The 23,575-nt window shown below is 42.6% G+C and overlaps 1 protein-coding gene across 3 annotated transcripts in view; it reads right to left on the bottom strand.

The window, feature by feature from the left end:
• Positions 1-13,440: 13,440 nt before the first annotated feature.
• Positions 13,441-23,575, bottom strand: part of KDM5A (lysine demethylase 5A) — a 77,355-nt gene continuing 67,220 nt past the window's right edge. For all 3 annotated transcript variants that reach the window (XM_075940874.1, XM_075940870.1, XM_075940885.1), the window contains 2 exons: positions 21,726-22,136; positions 13,441-15,329 (listed from right to left, as the gene is read on the bottom strand). In XM_075940874.1, coding sequence (XP_075796989.1) covers positions 15,117-15,329; positions 21,726-22,136 — 624 coding nt within the window. In that variant the 3' untranslated portion in view covers positions 13,441-15,116. The remainder of the gene's footprint in view (positions 15,330-21,725; positions 22,137-23,575) is intronic.

The raw sequence follows: 23,575 nt of genomic DNA on the forward strand, positions 1-23,575 counted from the left end.
AGTGTAGACATATCCTGAGGGACTAACTCAATTGATCTGAGGATTAAAATAAGAACACCATCATTGGAAATAGAAGGAAAGCACAGATACACAGAATCAGATAATGCTGATGAGGAAAAGATGAGTTCAATAGCACATTTAAACGAGTTACAGAGCCAAAGGAGTTAATGGGAAAAAGAAGGGCTCTGAATCAATATGGGGGGGAGAGGAAAGACACACATTCAAAATGACTGAAATAAAAGAAATTTTTTAAAATGTGTTTGATAAGAACAAATAAAAGAGGTTCAAACAATCAGAAATGTGATTATGAAATAACTTCATAAGAAGCAGGTAAAAGAATACTGGAAAATACAAGCATCGAGTAAGTGCATTTGGACAATATGCATCCCAGTTCAAGAGAATTATTTAGTTATCAAATTTACCAAAATACTGATACATTTGAACAAAGTGTGGCAATACCAGAGGACCAGGAAAAAGTAAATGTTGTATCAATTCACAAAGGAAGGAAAGAGAAGAGATCCTGCAGCTTTGACATGCCACCTCTCGTCGTTGGATCTCCCACTGGGTGTTAAGCACTAGAATATAGGGAAACACCGTGATTGGAGATTTTTAAGAGCAGGTTACACAAACACCGTCAGGCCAGTGCGGGCAACTTGTGGCCCGTAGGCTGCACACTGCTCGGAAGGATAAGCCACTGGCGAGCACCAGGCGAGTTGTTTACCTTATGTTGGCAGGTATGGGCCACCCACTGTTTCCGTTGGCCGTGGCTTGCCATTCCCAGCCAGAGGGCCTGTGGGCAGCACATACCTGCAGACACAAAGCAAACAACTGGTCTGGCAGCCTGCCAGTGGCTTACCCCAATGCTGTGTGTGCAGCCCACAGGCTGCCCACCACTGGTCTTGCTGGTGTTTGGTCCTGCCATGAGTGCAGGGAACTAGACTTGCAGAACTCTTGAGGTTCCTTCCAGTTCTATTATTCTATGACTCTATAACTTTGACTGAGCCAGGTTTTTATAATGAGATTATATTAAACTCATGTCCAATGGGCACATAGGTGCCAAAGTGACAATTCAAAAACAAATCCCCACCACAGTAGTAGGGGCACTGTGTTATTTGTGATATTGCCTATCAAAGTCTGACCACTCAGACATTAATACCATACACTCTATAGGTGTAAGGGTGTTTGCCCTGACGTATGAACAAATTCCATCTTAAGTAACCTATTTAAATTCCTCCTGCCATTTCAAGCAGACTTGTGATCCCACACTTCCTGTCATGTAGAATTGTTGTGTGCTTTGAATAGCGACCCTATTTCATTTCAGAAGTAGCTCATTTCAGAAGTGAATGAAACTGACTCACAGGACTATTGTGAAGATCAATCATTCAATGGCTTCTACTCTACATTTTTATAATACAGTATCTGAAATACTTTCAGAGGTACATTAAGAGACATGACGAATATCTGTCACATGGTTCATTCTCCTCTCTCAAGGGAAGAATTGAGTGCACAGCAGAGAATTTTGGTTCAATGATATGGGAGTTGTTTGGAGGTCGAAGGGCAAAAAGATGGGGGTTGGGTGGGATTTTTTCCCCCTAATTCTGCTGTATAGTAGCAAATCAAGTCTGATCCAGGAGTAGAGCCTAGATACCTCTCTACCATGCACCTGCTTTAGGCCCAAAACTATTGGACCCTCTTTATAAACTCAGGTTGATTTTATTAATTACTCCTCATTCCATTTATTGAAGGTGTTAACAAAGATTCTCCTCTTCAATCTGTTCCATTTTTCTATTAGCAATTGAAGCTACAGTGCTTGGGGAGGGAGGGGGTTCTGCCAGCATAACAAAATACTTTGAACACCTGTAGTGAGTTCCATAGTTGGTGGTATCAAGGTGTCATGGAACACTCAGGACTCAGTTTGCAGGGTCCACCATTCGAAGTGAAGTACATAGGAGAAGCATATATGAGCACAGTGGGGCCAACAGCCTCACTGAGCCCCTTGGCAAAGCGAGGGGGCCTTGCTCTGCAGTCTCAGAAGGGGCGGGACCTTGGGCAGAAGAGGCAGGGCTGGGGCAAGGCAGCCCTTGGCACTGCCCAGAAAGCAGTGCGACCCTCCCCCACAGCTGCCTGGAACACACTTCTCCAGCAAGGGTTTAAAGAGCCTGGAGCTCCTGCTGCAGTAGCAGCAACATGGACTGGGAACTCCAGGCCCTTCTGTATCACCAGGACCCAGGGCAGTTGCCCCCTTTGTCCTTTTTCACTGCCTCCCACCTCCCTGGCAGGGTGGGCCTGCATGAGCACAAGGCATCCAACTTGCTAACTGGCTGCAAAGAAAGAGGAAGCAGAAAGGGATTAGAACTCATTGCAGGGAAGTCTCTAGCACAGGAGTCACCGTTAGGTTGGGTTTAACATCACATTTTCATTTAATGAGGGAAGCGAAAGAGGAGCAGTTTATTCATTTTCTAGAGAATCCATCCCTCTCCAGGTACCTGAGGTGCTGTATATGATTAAAGAAGAGCTCAACTGAAGCCAGTTGCTCAAATAAAAATGCAAGAGGAAAAGAAACCTGGGTTGGTTTCTGGGCAAAACACAGCAACATGAATTCCTCTCATAGGCTGCTAGATGAAGTAGATGCACCCTTTACATGGGATTTTCAAAAGTGCCGCAGGAACACAAGTCCCAGCAGACCTCATGCTCCGTTAGCACCCACACACTTTTGAAAAGTTTACTGTGTTGCTAGAAAAACTGGTTGAAGTACAATGTGTTGGCTGGTTAGAAATTCCTGAAATTGTTCACAGGATTTTGCATTTGCTTCGTCTTAATTACAACGCATAATAGTTGGGCAATGAAGGTTGCTACCTTCCCATTCCCACTTCTCTGAATTTCTGTCCCACTCGTTATCAACTTTTCATACATTTCGGAATATGATCTTGCAATTACTGCAGGTGACTTTCCAGATGCCAGGATCAAAAGTTTGCCATTAAAAACTAACTAGGAACAGAGAGCCAAGATAAATGTAATCCATTTTCACTTACCTAATAACCAACAGAATAGTGGTCATTTCAGTTTTTCAGACTTTGCTAGGCCTTAACTGAATGTGTTTGTAGAAAGAGGTAGTAAAAATGTTGTGTATATACATACAAGACGGATAATATTCTGATTGCTATCCATCCAGGTTACAGAAAATTGCTTACAATGAGAAAGGCTAAGGCACAAAATGAATTATACCTAGACAAGGATATAAAGGCAAAAAGAAGTAGTTCTCTAAATACATTAAGTGTCATGGCCCCCATGCTTTATGAAAATTGGCTTATGAATATGCATAGCTGAAAAATGCTTTATGCAAAACTGATCATGTAACATGCCAATTTTAATGTTAATCTTCTGAATCTGTGTATCCTGTGTTTGCACATGTATCATTCTTGTATGTGAAGTCAGACATAAGTGTGAATCTGGTATTAATTCTAATTGTGCTAATGAGGGTTATTAGTTATACTTTAGGGACTTAATGACTCAGTACTACAACAAGTGACTTGTAAATGGCCTTGTTTGTTATGCAAGCCTGAACTACAGTTGGTCCTAGAAAGACATGTGACCATGACATCTGCTACTGGAATCCATCTTGAATCTAGTATTTTTCCATGTGGCAAAGTGTGAGCAATAGCCAGTGTGAGCCTCAGTCTTCCTGCCTTCAAGACACCTCACCACATGGCTGGGACAACATTTGTAAAGTTTACATAAAAGAATTAACTCAGATAACTAATAGTCAACTATGGATTGTGAAGCAGAGTATGCCTCCCATCAAATGCGGGAACTGTCTGCCAGCAGAGAAGGCCACTGTTTAGGGTGAGTGAGAGTAGCACTAGAGTGCAAAGCTGGTGCCAGGGCTGGTTTGAGATCTGGACATACACAAAACTCACCTGAACAATTTGTTTTAAGGTATTCATTAGGGACATTGGTCATTTCTTCTCACGGTCTGTTCATCTACTCTTCTAGACACCAGAATTAAACTAAGGCAAAGCTACAAATTTGAATTGAGCTGTTTAGAATAAGAACTAGAGCACAGCCATCGGGGGGGCATGCATCTTCCCACTGACGCAAACCCCATCTGTGAAAGCATAAGTGCTTTAATCAGACCTGTGGTGAGTGCTGCTGCATCTCACGGCTTGAAGTGTTTTCCATTATATACCAAGTTTAGAGTTTGGTTCAGTGGCTCCAACCACCCCACTATTTAAATAGTTCCAGCTACCTGGGTGTGAAAGGCACCTAAGGGTTTCTAGGATGACCATCTCTGACACTTGCTTCTCAATTGTTCTCCTGCTTTCTTCTACACACAAAGCCTGCAAGTTCATTCCAAAAGACTGTAGCAAATATGCACAGACAGGGCAGGTACTAAATTTACTTGTAATGTTTGTTTAGACTTATTTATGATTGCTGGGAAGAGGTGCATTGTTAAATCAGAGGATTTACCAAATGAACAACCACCAACCCCAGCTACAGCTGGTTCAAAAAACAGAATCCCTGTCCCACCAGACATTCTGATATTTTACATTTGTTTTCTTGCTGAAATTAGACAGTCAAAATATGAAAAGTTTCCAGCAAAAGAAGAGCTCCACTGTGGAAATGTCAAAGTGAAATAAAAGTTGGCATTGCAAAACTTGATTTAGAAAATAGAAAGTTTGTTTCCAACATTCCTGTAACATTTATTTTCACCAAAACATTTTCCTGTAAAAAGCTCTTAATTTTAACATCCTGTTAGATGTGCAAAAATAAACAAACCAAAAAACTGTGACCAATCCAGCACTGAGAAGGTAACGACAGGATCTCGGGATCACCAGGAGAATTCAGGTTGGAGGAAAGTGATTCACACTTGATGCAAGTATCAAAGTGACACTCCTGTGCTTGGTTCATTCCAGTCAGATTCCTCAGAACTTCAATGCAATCCCCTAATACAACATCAGCTTCCAGCTGCTTCGTCAGGAACATTGTGTGTCTTCTATTTTGATCTGACAATTGATTCCAAAACAAAAACACAGATCTGGGGGGAGGGCAAGAGGAACTAAACTGTACAACTCCTCTAATATACAGGTTGTCTGGTCTGCACATGTATCTCATAGTATTGCATGCTGTACCCATATACAACAGGTACAGATGGTAAGAACTCCCCTCCCTGGAAAAGGAAGTGCTGCCAATGCCCAGCATTCTGGATTGATTCTATATCTGATGAGATGAGGCATACAAGTGTTGCAAAAGCATGAGAGAAACACAGATCCCTAAAAGACCAGAGGTAGATAGGACCTGCCCAGGATCAAGTTGCACACTGTCTGGGGTTGGATTCCATATCCATTTATAATTCCTATCCATTCTTGACCAAAAGATAATTGCTACATATTGTGCCATTTCTCTCTTCTCCCAGGGTAAGGCAGAGTGTTTCCTTTTAGGAGAAAAGTCTTTTATGGCTCTTGATAGTTTAAGGAAGTCTCTCTTGCACCTGCTGCACATTACTCAGAAACAAAAAGTACAGGGCATGAGAAAGAGAGGACCATCAATGGCTGATAGGATGGTGTCAATACAGATAACAATCACTCTAATTTACGGGGAGCTGGCAGTATAAGTGTGAGCAGCATGTGCTGTAGACAGACCTGTCATCCAAAAGCCAGCAAAGCACATGAGTAGGCAGCTCTTCTGCACTGCTGGAGAAAGAAAGGTGGAGCAGGAAAAGGTTTCATTTATTTAACCCATTAGTGGAAATGTTATTTTGACAAAAAGCTTGTCCTCTAGTATTTGAAAGGTACATGCACGTCTCCCTTTTTTCAGATATTGGTGCTCATGTGAAGCTCTGGCAGTATCTCACAACAGATGGAACACAGGTGTGTTGGAGACACAGACATTTCAATTGTACATTAAAATACCTGCCTTCAGTCAGATGGTGCCTTGAAGCCACTAAACAGCACTGTGGAGAGGGCTCGGTCTTGAAATGTCTGGTAAGCTGGGGCTAGAGCCCCAAGTCAAACAACAGTGTCAGTCTCTAGAGACTGCTGGAGGTGCAGCTTGACACCATCTGCCATGGACAGGAGGTGACTGTCACAGTAGCTACGGAAAATGGTGCTGCTTGCTTTCCTCAGCCGCATGGCAAAGCAACAATCTCACATCCATTATTGTATTCATGCACAAGGTGGCATGAATCATGGAGTTAAAAATACACTGAGTCAGCCAAGCCTTTGAGTGCTGGCATTCACCCCAACTGGGATCAAGGACAAGACAGTCTGATTCGGTTACTTACCTGGGATCCCTGCAGGAACATTGTCCTTGATGAAGCTCAAAGAGCAAACTACACACCTCTACAGCCCATAACATGCTGTGACAGCAGAGGCTTTGCTAAGTCAATGATCTGCATTGATGCCAGTGCAACAGAACAGAATATGGCCCTATATTTCTTTAAGGTCCAAATCCTAGTTCTGGTCCTGTTGACAGAGGGTTCAGAATGGGACAGTATGTTGAAAAGGGAACACAAGGACTAATGGACTTTGGGAGGAAGGGATTTGCTGAAGCAGCAAAGTTGGCCTTTAATCAGCGTGACAGGGTTAAGTCAGAAGAGCTGTAGGAAAGCATTGGTAGGCTATAAGGCCAGTAGAAGGCAGCTGTGTCCCAACATCTACTTTAGTGCCCTTAGGAAATGGAAAAGAAATCTAACACTCCCTTTCCATCAGTTTCATTTTAAAACCGTTTGGCCTGGTGGTATGGGGGGGCCAGTGGGAGATGTGTTTGGAGGGTAACAGTAAAAATGCCCCCTGCCTACACTGAGAACATCTCTAAGGCTGCCAGGCATTCAGTTTTTGACAGATGCCCAATTAAAAAGGGAGCCTAATGGCACCAGTCACTGCCCCTGACCAGGCTACTAAAAATCTAGTTGGCAGTACAGTGGGGCAAAAGCAGGCTCCCCACCTGCCCTAGCTTTGCGTGGCTCTCAGAAGCAGACGGTGTGTCAGTTGCCAGAGTCTCTGCACACTGCCCTCACCCCAAGTGCCTGCAGAGCAGCTCCCTTTGGCCAGAACCACCACCAATGGAAGCTGTGGGGGTGGTGCCTGTGAGCACAGGCAACATGCAGTCTTCTGATACCTCAGGTGGGACTCCTGGAAGCAGCTGGTATGTCTGGTTTCTAGGCAGAAGTAACTGTAACCTGGAACCCCATACCCGCTCTTGCACCCTAACTCCCACCCCGAACACCAACTTCTGCTCCAACCGCAAACTGATCTGCCAGCCCTGCACAAATCTGCTTCTACTTACATGAATGGGGACAGACAACCCCCCTCACCGTTTCTAGACTATACACAATTTAGTCCTTATGTCATACCTCAGAGGCCTCCCCCATTCTTTGGGGGATTTGTATTGCAGATCTTTGAACATTTTATTTTCCAATGTACTAAAAATGGGGGGGGGGGGGGGGGGCAGGGAGAGACCAGACCTGATCAGATTCTCCAAGCACAGCTGTGTCAGTAGCTAAGAAGAGAAGCCATTTTGCCTTTGATTCCCTACACAGCTTCAAGAATAGTGCTGACTCGTTTCATGACAGTGGTGGACTGCAAGCTGTGTAACAATCTACTGTTCTCTTCAGGCTCTGAGATTCTATGCTTTCAAACACATACTGAAGACTTACTGAAGTTCAATGGGAGTACTTCCCCTAACCTCCCTAGGTTTTTGAAAAATCTCAGCTCCAGTCTATTCTTCCATCAATTCTTTACAACAGCAGGAGGGATCCTGGGCCCCGGGACCATATTGACTCCTGGCCTGACTGCTTCCCTACTGACAACCCACAGACCAAGCACCTCTCTGTCACTAATGGAGACATTGGTCCATCTCTTAAGGGCAGGATGCTATTTTCACTTAAGGAAGCTGCTGCATGGTCTCATTCATGAAACTAACACTTGACACTGTCTATTGTGCAGGACCAACCTTACATTCCTAGTTAAAAGTTATTGAAAGGCTGTGTTGAGACAACTTCCAGAGTACTTTAACTACCTCAGATCTTCTTAACCCATGTCAGTCTGAATACAGGTCTGGATCTAGGACAGCTATTATACTGCCACAGGACTCTTTGCAGCTATTGCACTGGTACTATTGGTTGACCACCTCCTGGCAATAGATGAGGATCATGTGCTCATCCTGATGTGAAGAGCTATCAGCTGCCATGATATTAGTAAGTATCACTGACTCACCTGAGGTCTACACATCAAAAGATAAGGCTGCTCTTGGGTCCTTCCATGCCTCCTCTGCCTCCAGTGGCTGGCAGAGGCCAGTTGTCCTGAATCAATGTTCTCTTTCCCCAAGAGTACTATTTGGAATTTCACAGGGTTCTCTCTCATCTTCACTCCTATTCAACATGTATATAGGGCCATGGGGGGGAAGAGGGAGGAGGAGCAGAGCAGCCAGCTCTTGCTCTCCAGCATGCATGATTCTGTTCATGTTGTTGAGCACCTGACCATGTTTGGAGATTGGGGCTTGGAGGAGAGCTAGCTGGCTATCTAGATATAGCGGAGTTGAAGTTGGTAGACTGAAGTAGCAAAGATGTCACACTGACCTTTCACAGCCCCATCTGAGGACATATCTGCCATCAGTTATTCAAATTCACACTCTGGGACTCATCTTGGATTGCCAGCTGCTGTCAGTTGACAATAGAGCAGCTGTGCCTCATAATACTTTATTCAGGTGTCAGGGGACAGGACAAAAAAAACTGCTGTGATTCATGCCTTTCTCCAATGCAAATGACTACTGCTATTCTATCAAGGCACACCACTGCCTTCTATATCAGTTTTAGTTTTCAAGTGAAAGTAGAGCCCCATGTACTGAGCACTGAACTAATCTAGCTTTGAGGCAGACACAGGTATTAGTCTGTGCTATAAAGTTCTGAGGCCTGGGGGGAGGGAGAGGCGTTATCCTCTTCAGAAATAGACTCTGCTTCCTCCTCCTTCCCACTGCCCATAGCTGCAGTCCAGTCCATGGTTTCCACCACACCATGGTACAACAGTCCCTTGAGAGCCTTTCAGCTTTGGAACCATTTCTCCATCTGATTTTCCAGGCATGTTGCAAGCCCTGCCTTTTTATACAGGCCTTTGAAAGAAGAAAGTGTTTGTACAGGGGCTGAATTTTCATTGGGGGATTGCTGGCGGCACTTACTAGTCCTTGTTTCAAAGCATCCAGAGTAACAGACAGCTTTTTGTAGGTCTCCTTAGAAACACAGATTGCTGTTTCCACATTTGTATCTCAGCTGTTCCTTTCTTTGGCACAGGATTCATCTGCACTGAAACTCATCTCACTGCACAACACTCGCTTTTCTGAATCGCTGAAGTCTTCTGCAGTTGGTAGCTACCATAATGGATTTGCCTTTCTTCTAACTCTGATGTGATTAGAATTTGCTAAAGGTTGAATACTTCTCTCCGCTGTTGACTGTGGTGCACCAAGAAGAGATCATGTTTGGGTTGGAGGCAGGCAGGCTGAATATGTTCCTGTGATTGTAGGCACTGAGGGTTCTTGCACTCCTTCCATCTTCATGTTTAAATGCAGCGGTCTCAACTTCGTTTATAATAAAATGGATAACAGTTCTCCACAACTTTCAGGAACTTTCATTCTACTATCCCCAAAACCAATTATGAAATGTTTTTCTTTTTTTAAACTGCTTTGTTTTCTGAAGTATTACAAAAGACGAGCAAACTTGTCTGCAAGAGCTGATGACAGAAACACCCCACTATGCATATGGGAGGAGAAACCTCTCCTGTAAACAGCAGCTCTTGGGTTTCTTTGGTCTTCCTACTATGCCCATTTTCTAGCAACCTTTGTTTTGTGAACTTACCTGGTGACAAGAGATGGTTCAACCATAGCTGAAACTGGCAATCACCTATTGCACAGAACAAAGTAGACAATTATTCTAGGCCAGAAAACTACTTGTGTCAGTGGACAAAAGGTTTGGACATTTTCTATTTCACTAAGAGCAGAAAAAAACACCTAGGGCAAGCGCTAACTGAATGACTCTGTCCAGGTTAATTTTTAACAACTTCACAGTGTCAACAGTGGTGTATGCAAGGCTTACCCACCACTAACACTGCACTAGCTAGAGCAAGTTGGTACACGTAGTATGTCTTATCTCCTAGGTGAGTGCTAGTGTTTACAAGTCCACATTGGCTTAAGGCGCAGAAGCATCTTTCAGACCTTGAATCTGCCATTTGGAGTTTTCTATACTCACTGCATTCAATGAGCTATTTTATCTTATCTACCACAGTGCACTATATCTGGGAACTCCAGGCCAGGAAATTGCTTCCAGCAGCATCAGTACCATTAACCACGGAAGGTCCATCATTTTCCTGTTGGCCTATTGTCCAAAGCATTTCTGTGAATGCTAGAAACACCTGTGCAGTCAGTCTTCATTGCAATCTTGTGGTTAGACTGGTGTGGGAGTTCAGAGTCCTCATTTTCTATTCCCATTTCTCAATCACTTTGACATAGTTAAACCAACTTATTTTCACGCTGCCATCAATGCACTTACCTATTAAAAAAAGGCATTATAGACAACCATCTCAGAAAGCTGTTGAGAGCCATGTCAACTCAGATCAGGCTCTCAAACTAAGCAAATTTGGACCATCAACTTTCAGATGAGACCTCTGGAGATGACCTAGCTGAACTTGTAGTTCAACAGATGGCTTTTTCTGTTAATGCAGAACCAATATCTAGCATTAGGGTGCTTTACGCTGCTGGAGTGCTGTCTTTGGACAAGAGCGACAATAAAACCCGTATTTTTTTTATTTCCAAAACTCCAGCACAATTTTCGTAGAATATTAAGTCCTACTGACCTAGGGAAATTCCTGTCTGACTGCATTCTAGATCCCAAAACATACACTATAGTTTCAATTGAAAATCATATTCTTCAATTTCTGACCTGAATAGCCATGTAGGGTTCCCATGCACTATTAAGCAGCTGTTTTATCTGAGCCCACAAATGGCTACATTTCAGTGCTGGACAAAGCAATTCCTGTCTTCCGCAAACAGTCAAGTTTGAATAGAGGAAAGAACAAGAATATCTAATGGTCAGTTATGGAATGAATAACCTGTATGGAAAGAACTTTGTCAGTTTCGTAATCTGCACTTTGAAGCAAAAAGGGCTTAGATTTCTCAAATCAAATAATATATGTACACACATCTCATACACAGAGCCCATTTAGTTTAAGTGGGCGTTCTCATTAACCACGTAAATGCCTAATCCTTTCTTAGATATGGTAGTATGTTCCTCATGGTAATGGTGCTCTGGATGTCCCCTGTTCCCAGGGTTTGGAATGGCTGCCATAAGAGCGATTAAAAGACTGGGACTTTTCAGCTTAGAAAACAGAAGACTAAAGGAGGATATGATACAAGTCTATAAAATCATGACACGGGTGGAGAAAGTAAATAAGTAAAAGTTTAGTTGTTCCCATAACATAAGAACTAGGGTTTATCAAATGAAATTAATAGGTAGTGGGTTTAAAACAAAGGGAAGTTTTTCTTAACACAACACACAATCTGTAGAACTCTTTCCCAAAGGATGTTGTGAAGATCAGGATTTCCATGTGGTTAAGAAAAGAACTAGATGCATTCATGGAGGTTAGGTCCATCAATGGCTATTAGCCAGGATGGGTAGGAATGGGGATCCTAATCTGTCAGAGGCTGGAAATGGATGACAGGAGAGGGATTACTTGATTATCTGTTCTGTTCACTTCCTCTAGTGCGTCTGGCATTGGCCACAGTCAGAAGACAGGATACTGGGCTGGATGGACCTTTGGTCTGATCCAGTATGGCCACTCTTTATGCTCTCATGTTCTTTCAGGTTCAGTGAAAATATGCTAATTAAGAAAAACTCCCTCAGTAACAATTAACTACTATCACAGACTATTATAGGGTCATCAATATGCAACAGAACACAATTTATGCCTTTTAGTTCTGGCTATTGAAGGTGAAGTTGTTTACTACACCTGGAAAGAAAAAAAAAGGACATTTAAAGAAGATTGTTTTAAGTCTCAAGGACAAAATCCAAATTATAAAGCAACTCAGGATGTGTGACAATTACTGTCTTTTACCTTTTCAGTTTTTCCATAAACTTTCTAAGGTATTATTTAATCAGAGTAATGTATATTTTCATTCACCCTCTGAGAGGCATTTTGTCTTCCGTCCCTTTTTTTAAGTCACATCAGATATAGGGCAGCTATGGCCTTGTGTCTTGGTTCTAAAAACTTTACTTGAAAGTATATAGCACATTAAACAGATTAGGCATAGTCTCTTACTCCTGATAAGGTAAATACTGCTAGCATTTCAAAGTGGTGTTAACTGGCAAAAGTAGCAATCAATAGTGTCCAATTCCAGTACTTACCCATCCACTTTTTGTTTAGAGTTCGCTAAGCCTGCAAGAAATGGGCACAGCAATGGAGCGCTGCATTCCCTGGTTTATGATTCTTCCTCTGTTGGCTCACTTGTTCTTTGGAAGGCACCAGAATGAATATTGGCCATATCCCAACTCAGAGGAGCATGAACATTCAACTTGTTTGCTAAAGGATGCTCTTCAATGTTCTCTTTGTGGTAGAAGAGCATATAGTATTGCCTCCATCACGAGGAATTATGTTCAAATAATTTGTTTAACAGAAGATGCTAACCACATTTTTCCACAGCATCACAGATTTTAGGTGTTCCGAAAGAATGAGACACCTTGGTTTTGTTTCAAGATTTCTTCAAGTAATTCTTACTGAAGTGTTCATTCACTGGTTACACACAGGCTCCGGCCCCACTCCCAGGTAAAGAGGCAGCAGCACGGGGCAGCTGTCAGTTTCCCAGGAGACTGCTTTCAAGCTGGCTCCCAGGATGTACCGGCTCCCAACCGTCCAGGAGCCTGCTTGTAACCACTCATGATAATCGATAACCCACAATACTCCAGGCTTATTAATTATTTAAATGGTTATCCTGTTACATCTCTGGTTAAAAGAGGGATATTTTTAAATGTGGAGTTTCTGGTTACAGTGGATTATAAAGAATATAAATATGGAGGAGTCACTGTTCAGTTTGCTTTGGCATCTCTACTTCTAGATCATAATTTTTTTTAACTGGATGCAGTTATTTTATAGTCTGCAAGTGGCCGAAATTGACCATGTCAGCTTCTTAGGCCAAGGTATGCTATCCTGCAGTGTCTCAACTCATTGTTTCATCTGTCAAAGGCAATACGTCCCCCTTTACATCAGCTGTGGCCACCATCACTTCCCAAGTGTCAGGAACAGACAAACAATCAGGTGAAGTTAATCTACATGAAGTGGACTGTGCTGAATTTTTAGTTACTTTTTTGTCTGGAAAATATTGGCTTCCATTTGAGCCAGCTAAAAACCCCTCCAAATATTGAAGTACAAGAGAAGGGACACAGAACAGTCAAGACAGAACATTGTTTTTGTCATTTTTTTTAAATCCCAGTCCAGCTTCTAGTAAGATTGGACACTACTTACAACACTCTTAGAACTGCAGAAGAATGGAAACAAAACGGGGGAGGTGGGGGCGGGGCGGCAAGACAGAAGAGTGGCCAGCTTCAGACACTCACATACATAAAGCCAGCGAACACTGGAGTCAGCAAGGCCCAGGCGCCCCACTAACAGGAACAAACCCAAACACGAAGGTAGCACATGAAATGTATTTACCTATTTAAACACAGGCAGCTGGTTAGGCTAGGATGGGGAAGGTAACTGCTAATTCCTTGTACTACAAGGAAAGAATGGAGTAAAAAAACCAAGCCCATGGGCAGGTTTTTAGCTTTGTGAACCTCTGTCTCTGTGCTGCTGGTAACAGTGGTAAGTATAAAAAAATCAAAGAAAAATAATCTATTTATAGAACAAGTCAGTAGTCTGAGACATTTAGAAAAAAGTAAAAACAAGTCCTTTTTAAAAAATGGATTTACTAAAACAACTGTCACCCGGATAACCCCACACCCTCAGTCCTCCGGCAAAGCCGGGGGCAACTTCCACCAAGATCTGCTGCTGATTGTAGGCTGGTATCCAGCAAAGCCAGCAGGGAGGGGATCTGCACTGCCATCAGTATCTGCAGACTGTTTGCTGGTATCGCTTGAGACCACACCTGTAGCCTTGTGATACTGGAAATACTGTGAGTGTAAGTTTTCACAGAAGCACATGTCAGGGTAACCCGTGAGGTAAGAGGGCAGTCCTCATTCCTCCCAGACCCTGGGCACAGATCATGTTGCTGTATCTTTCCACCATCTTCAGCCTGTGTCAGACAACTGTAATATGCAGGAGCATGGAACACTAACAATGCCTAGAACAGGAGAGGTGACACCGGCAGTGAGGGAAAGTGCTTTTTGCTTTCCAAGCTCTGGCACAGACTGACATCTTGACTGATGCGTTGTGGCCCTCCTCAGGATGGGGAGATTGACTTTCCCCGGCAGGGAAATGTACGTGGTGGGGTAGGGCTGGGTGTCTTTTTGGTAAACAGAACCAGTGCTGATTTCTGAAACTGCTCTCTTTTGCCCTCTAACTACAAAATAGAAACATATTCAGCCACTCCCTTCCATCCCCGTAATGTAGTGTGAGCTGCCTGGCCACTGAGGCAGGTTCGGTATCGCCATACACTTCCCTGTTGGCTCAGTCAGTATGGAGACACCACTGGGCTGAAGGTAACTTCCAAATCTCTGCGTGGACAATATAACTCCATGAGGCACCCTTCTAGGGCTGAGAGCTCCAGCCAACGGCTGCTAATTCCAAGCCAACTCAACTTCCCGTTTCACAGATGCACTTCTAACACACCCAAGTGTCTAATCTAACAGTCTCATGTCTGCTCAGCCTCTGAAGGCAGCACCCACACTCAGCTGGAAACACTTGTCACTTAAAATTTTGGCTGGAACTCCCACAGAGGTGATATCTGCATTGATTGGTTGGAACCACTGTGCCTCCGACATCCCCATTGTACAGAGGAAGCCAACAATAAGGGACCATCTCTGCTGAAGGCCTGTACATCCTTGGTAGTGAGGCTGAGTGGCTACATTAGCTTCAAACACCCTCTTTCAGTAGGGTCTCGGTGGTCCATTTTCCCCAAGTCCCAGAAAAACTGAGTAGTTGCTAACTTGTCTCCTTGAGATCTTCCATTGGTAGCTTGTAGCTCAGTAAGAAGGGGGGAGGTGGTGCATGAGCGGGGCTACTTGGGCCCTGCATCGGTTTCTTTGCACAGTTCATACAGATGTAATCCTCGTTCTCTGCCATTTCTGGAGACACACCAACACAAACTTGATGAAACCACTCATCACAGCCGCCATCACACTGCACCCAGTCTACCTGCAGGAGACAAAATGAACACCGCATGAAGAACATTACAAGGAAGAAATAGGCCAGATTCAAGACTCCAGACGGCTGTCAGAAAAAAAGCCTGAGGCTTTGGTTTCAGTAAACAGTCAATAGCAACTGAAGTCATTGCGGTTCTTTGCTAAAGGCAACAGAAAAACTTGGAATTGCCTTCTACAGCTGTATCACTTCACACTCAGCCTGTATTGTCCTTAAGATGCAGAAACTCCATGGTTTCAGTATGGCCTATAGTTTAGGTACTCAGAGTACTGCTGTGCTGATAAAGGATCACATCTTATAATGTGATGACTTCTCAGTCAGATACAGGGAATTTTATAAGTCCAACTTGCTCTAAAGCTGCCTGCAAAATACCCAGTCTATACATACATGAACCTTCTTCCAAAACAATCTGTTGTATTTATGTCAGTACTCAAGAACGAAAGAAAGCAGAAACAAGTTTAGTCAGTTGCATGGAGGCCTACCCAAGAGCAAACAAAGAGAAAACATACAAAGGGAATGGATTAACACTATCCTGATTCCTAAGGATCAATTACAGTGGAAATGTTAGACTGAAAAAGCATTTGAAATACAGGAATGCCTAGAATACATGTTAGCTACCACAGAGCAAGGACATATGATCAGCCTTTGGGAAAAGAGTGACTATAGTACCTATAAAGTGGCCACTTTTCAGATGAGAAAATACAGTATTTTCTCTCTTGTTTTTCGCTATAATTACCCTCCCTTACAGGAGAGCCCAACACAGATTGCTGACAAAGACAGCAGAATCCTAAATTAACTTTTTAAAGAACAGAGAAAATCTACCTGAAAGGCAGAATCAGTGATTTTGACTTCCCCAAATATAAAAGAAAGCAGCATTGGAAGTGTATTTATAAAAACAAGTCTCAGATCTATACAGGAGATAAAACTTTTGGAAACAGCACTTCCTGAGAGATTTTGATTTGCAGCAAGCGAAGAGAAAACCCCAACAGCGCATGAGTGAACTCAAAGATAATGTTTTCCTCCTCATTACTGCTTGACTTGGGGCTGAGTTTTTATTAACTTTCCTAACATTCCTGTGGATTATCTCTTGGACTATGATCTGCTAAGAAATTTTACCAGACAAAGCAACTTTTGCTATAAGATCCAGCTTTCTAGAGATTTTATGGAACTGAAGTCTATTTCTTTTCTTAATTTCTGATACTATGGAATAAGTGTAGGTTTTGATAGCAACTGTGCTCAGCCACCTACAAAATATATTTGTCCTGGGTGAACTGAAGACATAGGTGGGGTCATGGTTAAATAGCAGTGATGTGAGAATAAAGAGACACTATAAGTACGCCTCCTAAGAACATAAATCCAGCCATATTGGGTCAGTGAATTATTCATCTAGCCTAGCATCCTGTCTCCTCAACAGTAGCCAGAGCCACACTCTTCAGAGGGACTGAACAGACAGGAAAGTTGTGATCCATTCTGTCATCCAGTCCCAGCCTATGGCCAGGTCAGATGCTTAAGGACACCAAGGGCATGGGTTTGCATCCCTGGCCATCAAGGCAAGTAGACATTGATGGACCAGCAATTTATCAGTTATTTTTTTAACCCAGTTATACTTTTAGTCTTCACAGCATCCCCTGGCAATTAATTCCACAGGTGACTGTTGTGTAAAGAAATGCTTCCTTATGTTTGTTTCAGACCTGCTGTGTATTAATTTAATTGGATAGCCCTAGTTGTTGTGTTATGTGAAGGGGTAAATAACACTTCCTTATTCATTTCTCCACATTGTTCATGGTTTTATAGATCTATTATATTCCCCCCTTAGTTGAATTTTTAGGCTGAACAGTTCCAAACTTTTTAATCTGTAGGTCTATGGAAGCGGTTCCATGCTCCTAATAATTTTTACCACCTTCCTCTGTACTTTTTTCCCTAAGGCTAATAATTCTGCTCACTGAATGCTGACCTCTTTCATTCTACACTTGCTGAGAGTAGACGGAAGGGAGATAATTTGTTTATACTACCCTAGTTGGCATCCTCCTTGACTCACTTGCTGTTTCTTCAAACTCCATTCCACAGTCACTTGTGCTCAACTATTTGATGCAAGCCAACTCTCATTTTCTGCCACTTTCACACCAAATCAGCTCTCACCTTGTGCCACTGAAGGCATTGTTACCCTTACTGAAAAAGTCCAGGATCCCCTTCCTGTAGACCTCCTTCGGATTCTAAATACAGTTTCTCATTTAAAACATTAATTTACAACAACTAATTTACCCATGTGCCTACTCTTGCCTCCTTCAATCCCATGCCCCTTCTCTCCCCTCTATAATTTCAGTCCAATTGCTTTCAACCTAAATAGAGGACAGTACCACCTAGGGATGTAAAATCCCATTTCATTAGTTAACATTACGTGCAACTGGTTAACAGATTAAATGGAGGCAGGTGGGGGGAGGGAGGGGAGGCTGTTGCAGGCCTTCCCAGTTAACTATTCACATCCCCCCTAGTGCCAACCAGGGCTCAATGGGTCTCCAGAGATGCATAAATCATAATTACGATCCATCAAATTCCTGTCTTCTACAAAGACCCAGTTTCTCTCCTATTCTAGGTTAAAGTACTCACTGTGCCATTCTAGACTCACCACTTCAACTACCCAATCCCTTTACACTATGAGATGTTTTCTTGTTTTTATTTTGGAAAATAGCAATTAAGGCCCCACTTCTGTCTTCTCTCCTGATTCAACATAACAGCAGCTAAACACTATTCATCAAAGCCACTATCTACCTTAACTTTACTGAACAAAAGCACCGCTTTGCAGACTCCTCATCCAACCTCTCTCTTGCACTCAGAAAAACCTTTACCTGATCCTCCCTTGCAACCATGCTCCCCCACTTCAGCAATAAAAGGGATTCACTTACCACTTTACCTAGACCACCCTCCTTTTGATTCTCCAAATACTAAAATTGTTCTGTTTCTCTCCTCACATACTGAAGATTTCAGATAAGTCACTCTTCCCTGAGGGCCTTCAGCAAGGAGCCAATGATATTCACTTGGTACAAAAAGTAACTATTTTTCTGTTCCTTCCCCTTTCACTAGAGCTCATCCTTAAGTATTTCTGGTCTCCCTCCTAGACTTTTCATTACTGACTCAACCATTAATATTTTGATCCAGCTGATCTAGCCACCTACCAATTAAGTTTGACATTAAAGCTTCACTCTAAACAACAAAGTCCTTTTTGATAGGAAAAGCCTTTATCATTCCTCCAACACGTCCTCTCTACTTCCATGCCTATGTTGGACAATCAATGCTCCTGGACTTCACTTAAGTTTTGTTTTCTCATTGCACAGGCAGTAACAGGCAGACTTTGAATTCTGGCAGAGTTCTTCAGATTCCATCCACTTTGCTTTGACCCTGCTTCAGATGAAAGCCTTACTCACTGGCAACTGCACTCTTCTCCTATGGTTTTCATAACTTTCTATTCTTAGAGCCAGTGGGGAGGGGGGAAATCTAGAATATGACTGCTAGGATAGTCTGACTCCAGGAAACAGAACATCATCATTCCCACCTTCCTGGTTCCGCCAACTTACTCTGCATATCAGGACTCATTTCAAGCTGCTCTTTACTATTCCAAACATTTTATGGAATTGGTCTACTTAGCTCAGCTCAGATTTATTTTCCTACTTCCTCAGTCTGGATTTTCTGAACTCCCTCAATTACTCTCCAGAATTAGGGAGCTCATTCACACTCATGCTGTCTTATTTAGCTGAAATTCTTCCTAGCCTACCCTCAGCTACAAAACCATTTTTCATTTTGCCTTAAGTTTTTCCCTTTATTCTTTATCTTAGGTTCTTCCTCTCCCCACACTTAGGGCATATAGACAGCAGAAATAGCACATGAAAGCTATTAGAAGTGGATATAGCTTTCACAGCCTCATGGAGTCTTTCAGCACACTGAACTGAAATTCTATAGCAATGCCCTCAATTTCTGAACCACACTGAATTTTTTTGCAGCAGCTTCATGTAAATGACAAAAACAAACATTTTAATTAGATCAAATAAAAAGTGAATACAAGATTGCAAAGATTTACATTTGGAAGGTGATACTTTGCAACCATAAATACTAAATTCTAAATACTAAACCATAAATACTAAATTCTGCAGCCAAATTCTGTAGCTATACACGACTTCTATAGCAGAAGAATTTAAGAAAACCAAGGAACCTAATTATCGTATTTGGGCAAGGCAATATGACCTTATTTGTACTAATACCTCCAATAAACTTGGACTACAATAAGAGACCAAAACTACTGAACTGGTAGCCAGTGGTTGACAGTTACCTGAATTACTTACAACTCTGATGATGCTGAACATTTAAGAGAAAAATATCCTAACACTTTTGAGATCGAATTGCTATAGAACAAAGCAAACAAAAATCTGTTGAAGACAAACAAAAGTAAATTAAAACTTTCTTAAAAGCCGAAAGGCGACAAGTCAACCATTTTCTGAGTAAATGAGTATTTTAATTTGAGTGCGATAAGGAACTGGAATCAGAAGATTAAGGAACTGCCACATTAATAAAAAACAGTTTACTGGTACATTTATCAAAGTCATTAACTGCTGGAACTCTGCTTTCAGCTAATAAAACAACTTGAAAATGAACTTAAGATACACTGGAAAATAAACTAATATTTCTGAAGCAAAGCAACAATAATCAAAACCAACTCAAGGTTTTACTTTAGTTCATAATTAAACTATATCCGTATGGGTTGAAAGATTGACTGATAACAGATAGGAATCCTGGAACTGCAAGCATTAATATTCCAGTGATGATCATCTCATATGCACAGAGCTAGATTTTTCTTCAAGTTTTATTTTGTATACATACACATACAAAAAATGCCTACCTAACCTACAGAGAATAACAATTCTGAGGAATGTTTGACTAGTTTTAGAATATTACACACAATGCTAAGAATGTGCTTATTAGTATAGCTTTATCAGGTTGAACTATTTAAATACATATATACTTTACCACAGGGTTACTCAACACGCGGCCCATGGGCTGCATGCGGCCCGTGGCCTGTTTGTTTGTGGACTGTAGTGCAGTTTGGGTTTTTGCAGGGCTCAACATGCAGCCCGCGGGTGGGATCCTTTGAACATGACCTCCACTGGGAACACAGTCCACAACGGCGAGTCAATATAATAGTCTTCTGTTGATATGCATTTTAGTAGTTAAATTCCTGGACTGTAATTGCTCATTAAAAGTGCTGTCATAAAGGTGGACATCGGGTAAATATTGCATTTTATTAATATCAGCAGAACTGACTTAAATGGGGCCTGAATATTGTGTAGTCTTGCCTTAATCTTTGTATGCATGCCTATCAGTGTGAAAGATGCTATAATATATATTTGCATGTATATGCAACCACGCTTAAGCTGCGGCCCTCAGCATGCACTGAGAGTATCATTGTGACCCCCAAGGCTTCCAAAGTTGAGTAGTCCTGCTTTATCAGAATGTAAACTGAAGACACAATGTGTTCCTCTACTTGGAACTTCATTTCCAGTCAAAATGTACTCAATTCCCAAACCACTATAGATTTACCTCAGGCTAAAAAAGTGGAGCAATACCTGCAGTGGTATTCACTCAACCTGCAGCCTACTGTCTGCGAGCCCAATCCAGTATACCAACCCATTGGATCTAGCCCAATATCGCCCTGCCACTCCTCACCCCCCAGGGCCTGGAGATGGAGGAGCACAAGAAGTCCCTGTTGGGGGTGGGCTGGACCTAGAGGGGAGACAGCCTCTTTCTGCCCAAGGCCCACAACCACTTCCAAATTTTGTCAAGTGGTCCCCCTGCAAAAATTATTGCCCACCCATGTTCATAAGCTTTGGAAGATTCATTTTCATATAAGACCCGCATGTCCATTTTAGACTTTCATTCAGGAACAGACCAGGACCAGGAAACAGTTCTAGCTAAAACACAGAATGAACCCCTGGGAGTCAAGCCAGCATGTCTTCCACATTATCAGTAACACAGGATATAGAAGGCTGCTGGTAGGTAGCATAAGGTGCCCATTGAGATAAAAGAATTGCTTCTCAGTCTACCTTCCTGCCCACCTATCTCCAACACCTTGAGGCAATACAGAGAACACTGAGTTTAGTTCACAGTCAATATGAAATACACTGATGCTCAGAATTCAATAGCTTGGGCTTGGAAGAGATAGCAGGGCTTCTTCAGCTGACTGCTCAGTATTCTGGAAGTCATACTTGCCTACCAGCCTTCATGTGTCTAACATATTAACCATATTCCTTGCTGCTGCTCTAAGTCTGTTAACCTTAAATAGCTCTTAAAGGAGTTTTCATTACCCTCCCCATCTGCTTAGGGCAAAATTAAGCTAGGACTCACCTTATCCTTGCAGGGCCTTTGGCAGTTCTGTGCCGCGCACACAGCATTCTCATCATCAGACTCCTCAGCTCCTGACCAATCATACTTAGATGGGATGTCCAGCACTTTTTTCTCTCTCTTTTTCTCTGTGTTCTCCTTTGTCAGCTCCACTTTTGCTGCAGCTGCTTTCTCTCGCTTCTTTTTCCGCTCCTCTTCTTTGGCTAGCTTCTTGGCCAACTTGTTCAACTCTTTTGTCTTGTCCAGGGTTAGTTTCAGCTTTTTCTTTTTGGGTTTCTCCAGTTTCTTCAGCTCTTTAGACTTCTGCTTCACTTCTCCGAAGAACTGCTCTACCCTCTCCAGTTTCCGCTTCCGTTTCCGCTCAGAAGAATCTCTTGGTCTCATTTTCAATGGTTTCTCATCCATGCTGTCATCCTTAAAGGAGGAGAGGTGTTTTTTTTGTTTGTTTGTTTTTTTTAAGAAAAGAGAATTCCACATGCTACATTTCTATGGTGTGTTGGAGACATCTTCCCAACTCCACCTCCCATTTCCCAGGTTTTGGGTAGAAAAATCATTTGTTTCAGTGAAAACAACTATTACAAGCAAAATCAGCCTAGGGTCAAGAATGCATAAGAACAGACTGATACTTGTCTTCCTACAAATGTCTTTTACATAAGTCAATCATGTATAACAACTGCTTATTCAAAATCCTCTTAGGGTATGTCTACAAAGCAGCGTTATTTCGAAATTACTGACATTACTCTGAAATAACAGTGCACGGCTACGCTACAAGCCTTTACTTTGAAATAATGTTCTTACTCTGACTCATGGTAACACATTTCACGAGTAGTGAGGAAAGTCAAAGGAAGACTGTTCTTTCTTTAACTTCCTGCTGTGTAGATAGCACCAAAAGCTGAATTGAGCTATTTCAACTTAAGCTACGCAACTGACATAGATGAAGTTGCGCAGCTTAATTCAACTTCAGCCCTGCTGTATAGACTAGGGATATGAAGGAGTAGTCGACTACTAAATAAGAAGGAGCTTATTTGGTAGCACTATCAACTACTTGATCACTCCCCCCCCCCCTTTCATTCTTAAAGGGACAGAGAGGAGCCGGCATGCAAAGACACTGGCTCATTCTCTGGTCCCCCACTAGGGTCTCAGGACAACCGTCGTGCTGCCACTCTGCATTTTTAAAAGGGATGCAGCAGTGACAGGCCCGCCTCCTCCCCCTCAACTCCCCTCACGCTGCCCCTCTGCGATTTTTAAGGAACACAGCAGTGGCAGCCTGTCCACTTGTCTGTCTCAGCACAAGCCGGCTGCTGTTGCTGTGTCCCTTTAAAAATGCAGAGGGGCCGAGTGATTGGGGAGGGGGGGGTAGCTGCCTCCCTTTTAAAAATGCAGAGTGACAGCAAGCATGTTGTTCTGAGACCCAGCGGGGGACCTGAGAATGAGCCAGCATCTTTGCACGCCAGCTCCTTTGTCCCTTTAAGAGTGCTGAGCAGCAGCCAGGAGTTGTGCTCAGACACAGCCTGAGCCTTAACAACTAGTCAAGTAGTCAACAGAAATTCCATCGACTACTCGATTAACAAATTAATCAATACTTAACATCCTTAGTGCTCAGGCACATTTCTTTCTAGCTTCACTGTTCAGCATGTAACCCCAATCCTCTTATACTACATACCATTGAAAATTTGAACTGAGGAAGGAATTCTCTATTCTATAAACTTGTCTGTGGAGCTCATCAATGTGCCTTCAATAATTTTACCCTCCACGCCTACGTGCAGTGAGAAATCATCATTAACCCCATTCTACAGAAGCAGAAGAGAGGCAGAAAAATCAAGGGACTTGTCTGAGGCACCTGTACGTATCCT

Source organism: Pelodiscus sinensis, chromosome 1 (genome assembly GCF_049634645.1).
Source record: "Pelodiscus sinensis isolate JC-2024 chromosome 1, ASM4963464v1, whole genome shotgun sequence".
Taxonomy (NCBI): Eukaryota; Metazoa; Chordata; order Testudines; family Trionychidae; genus Pelodiscus; species Pelodiscus sinensis.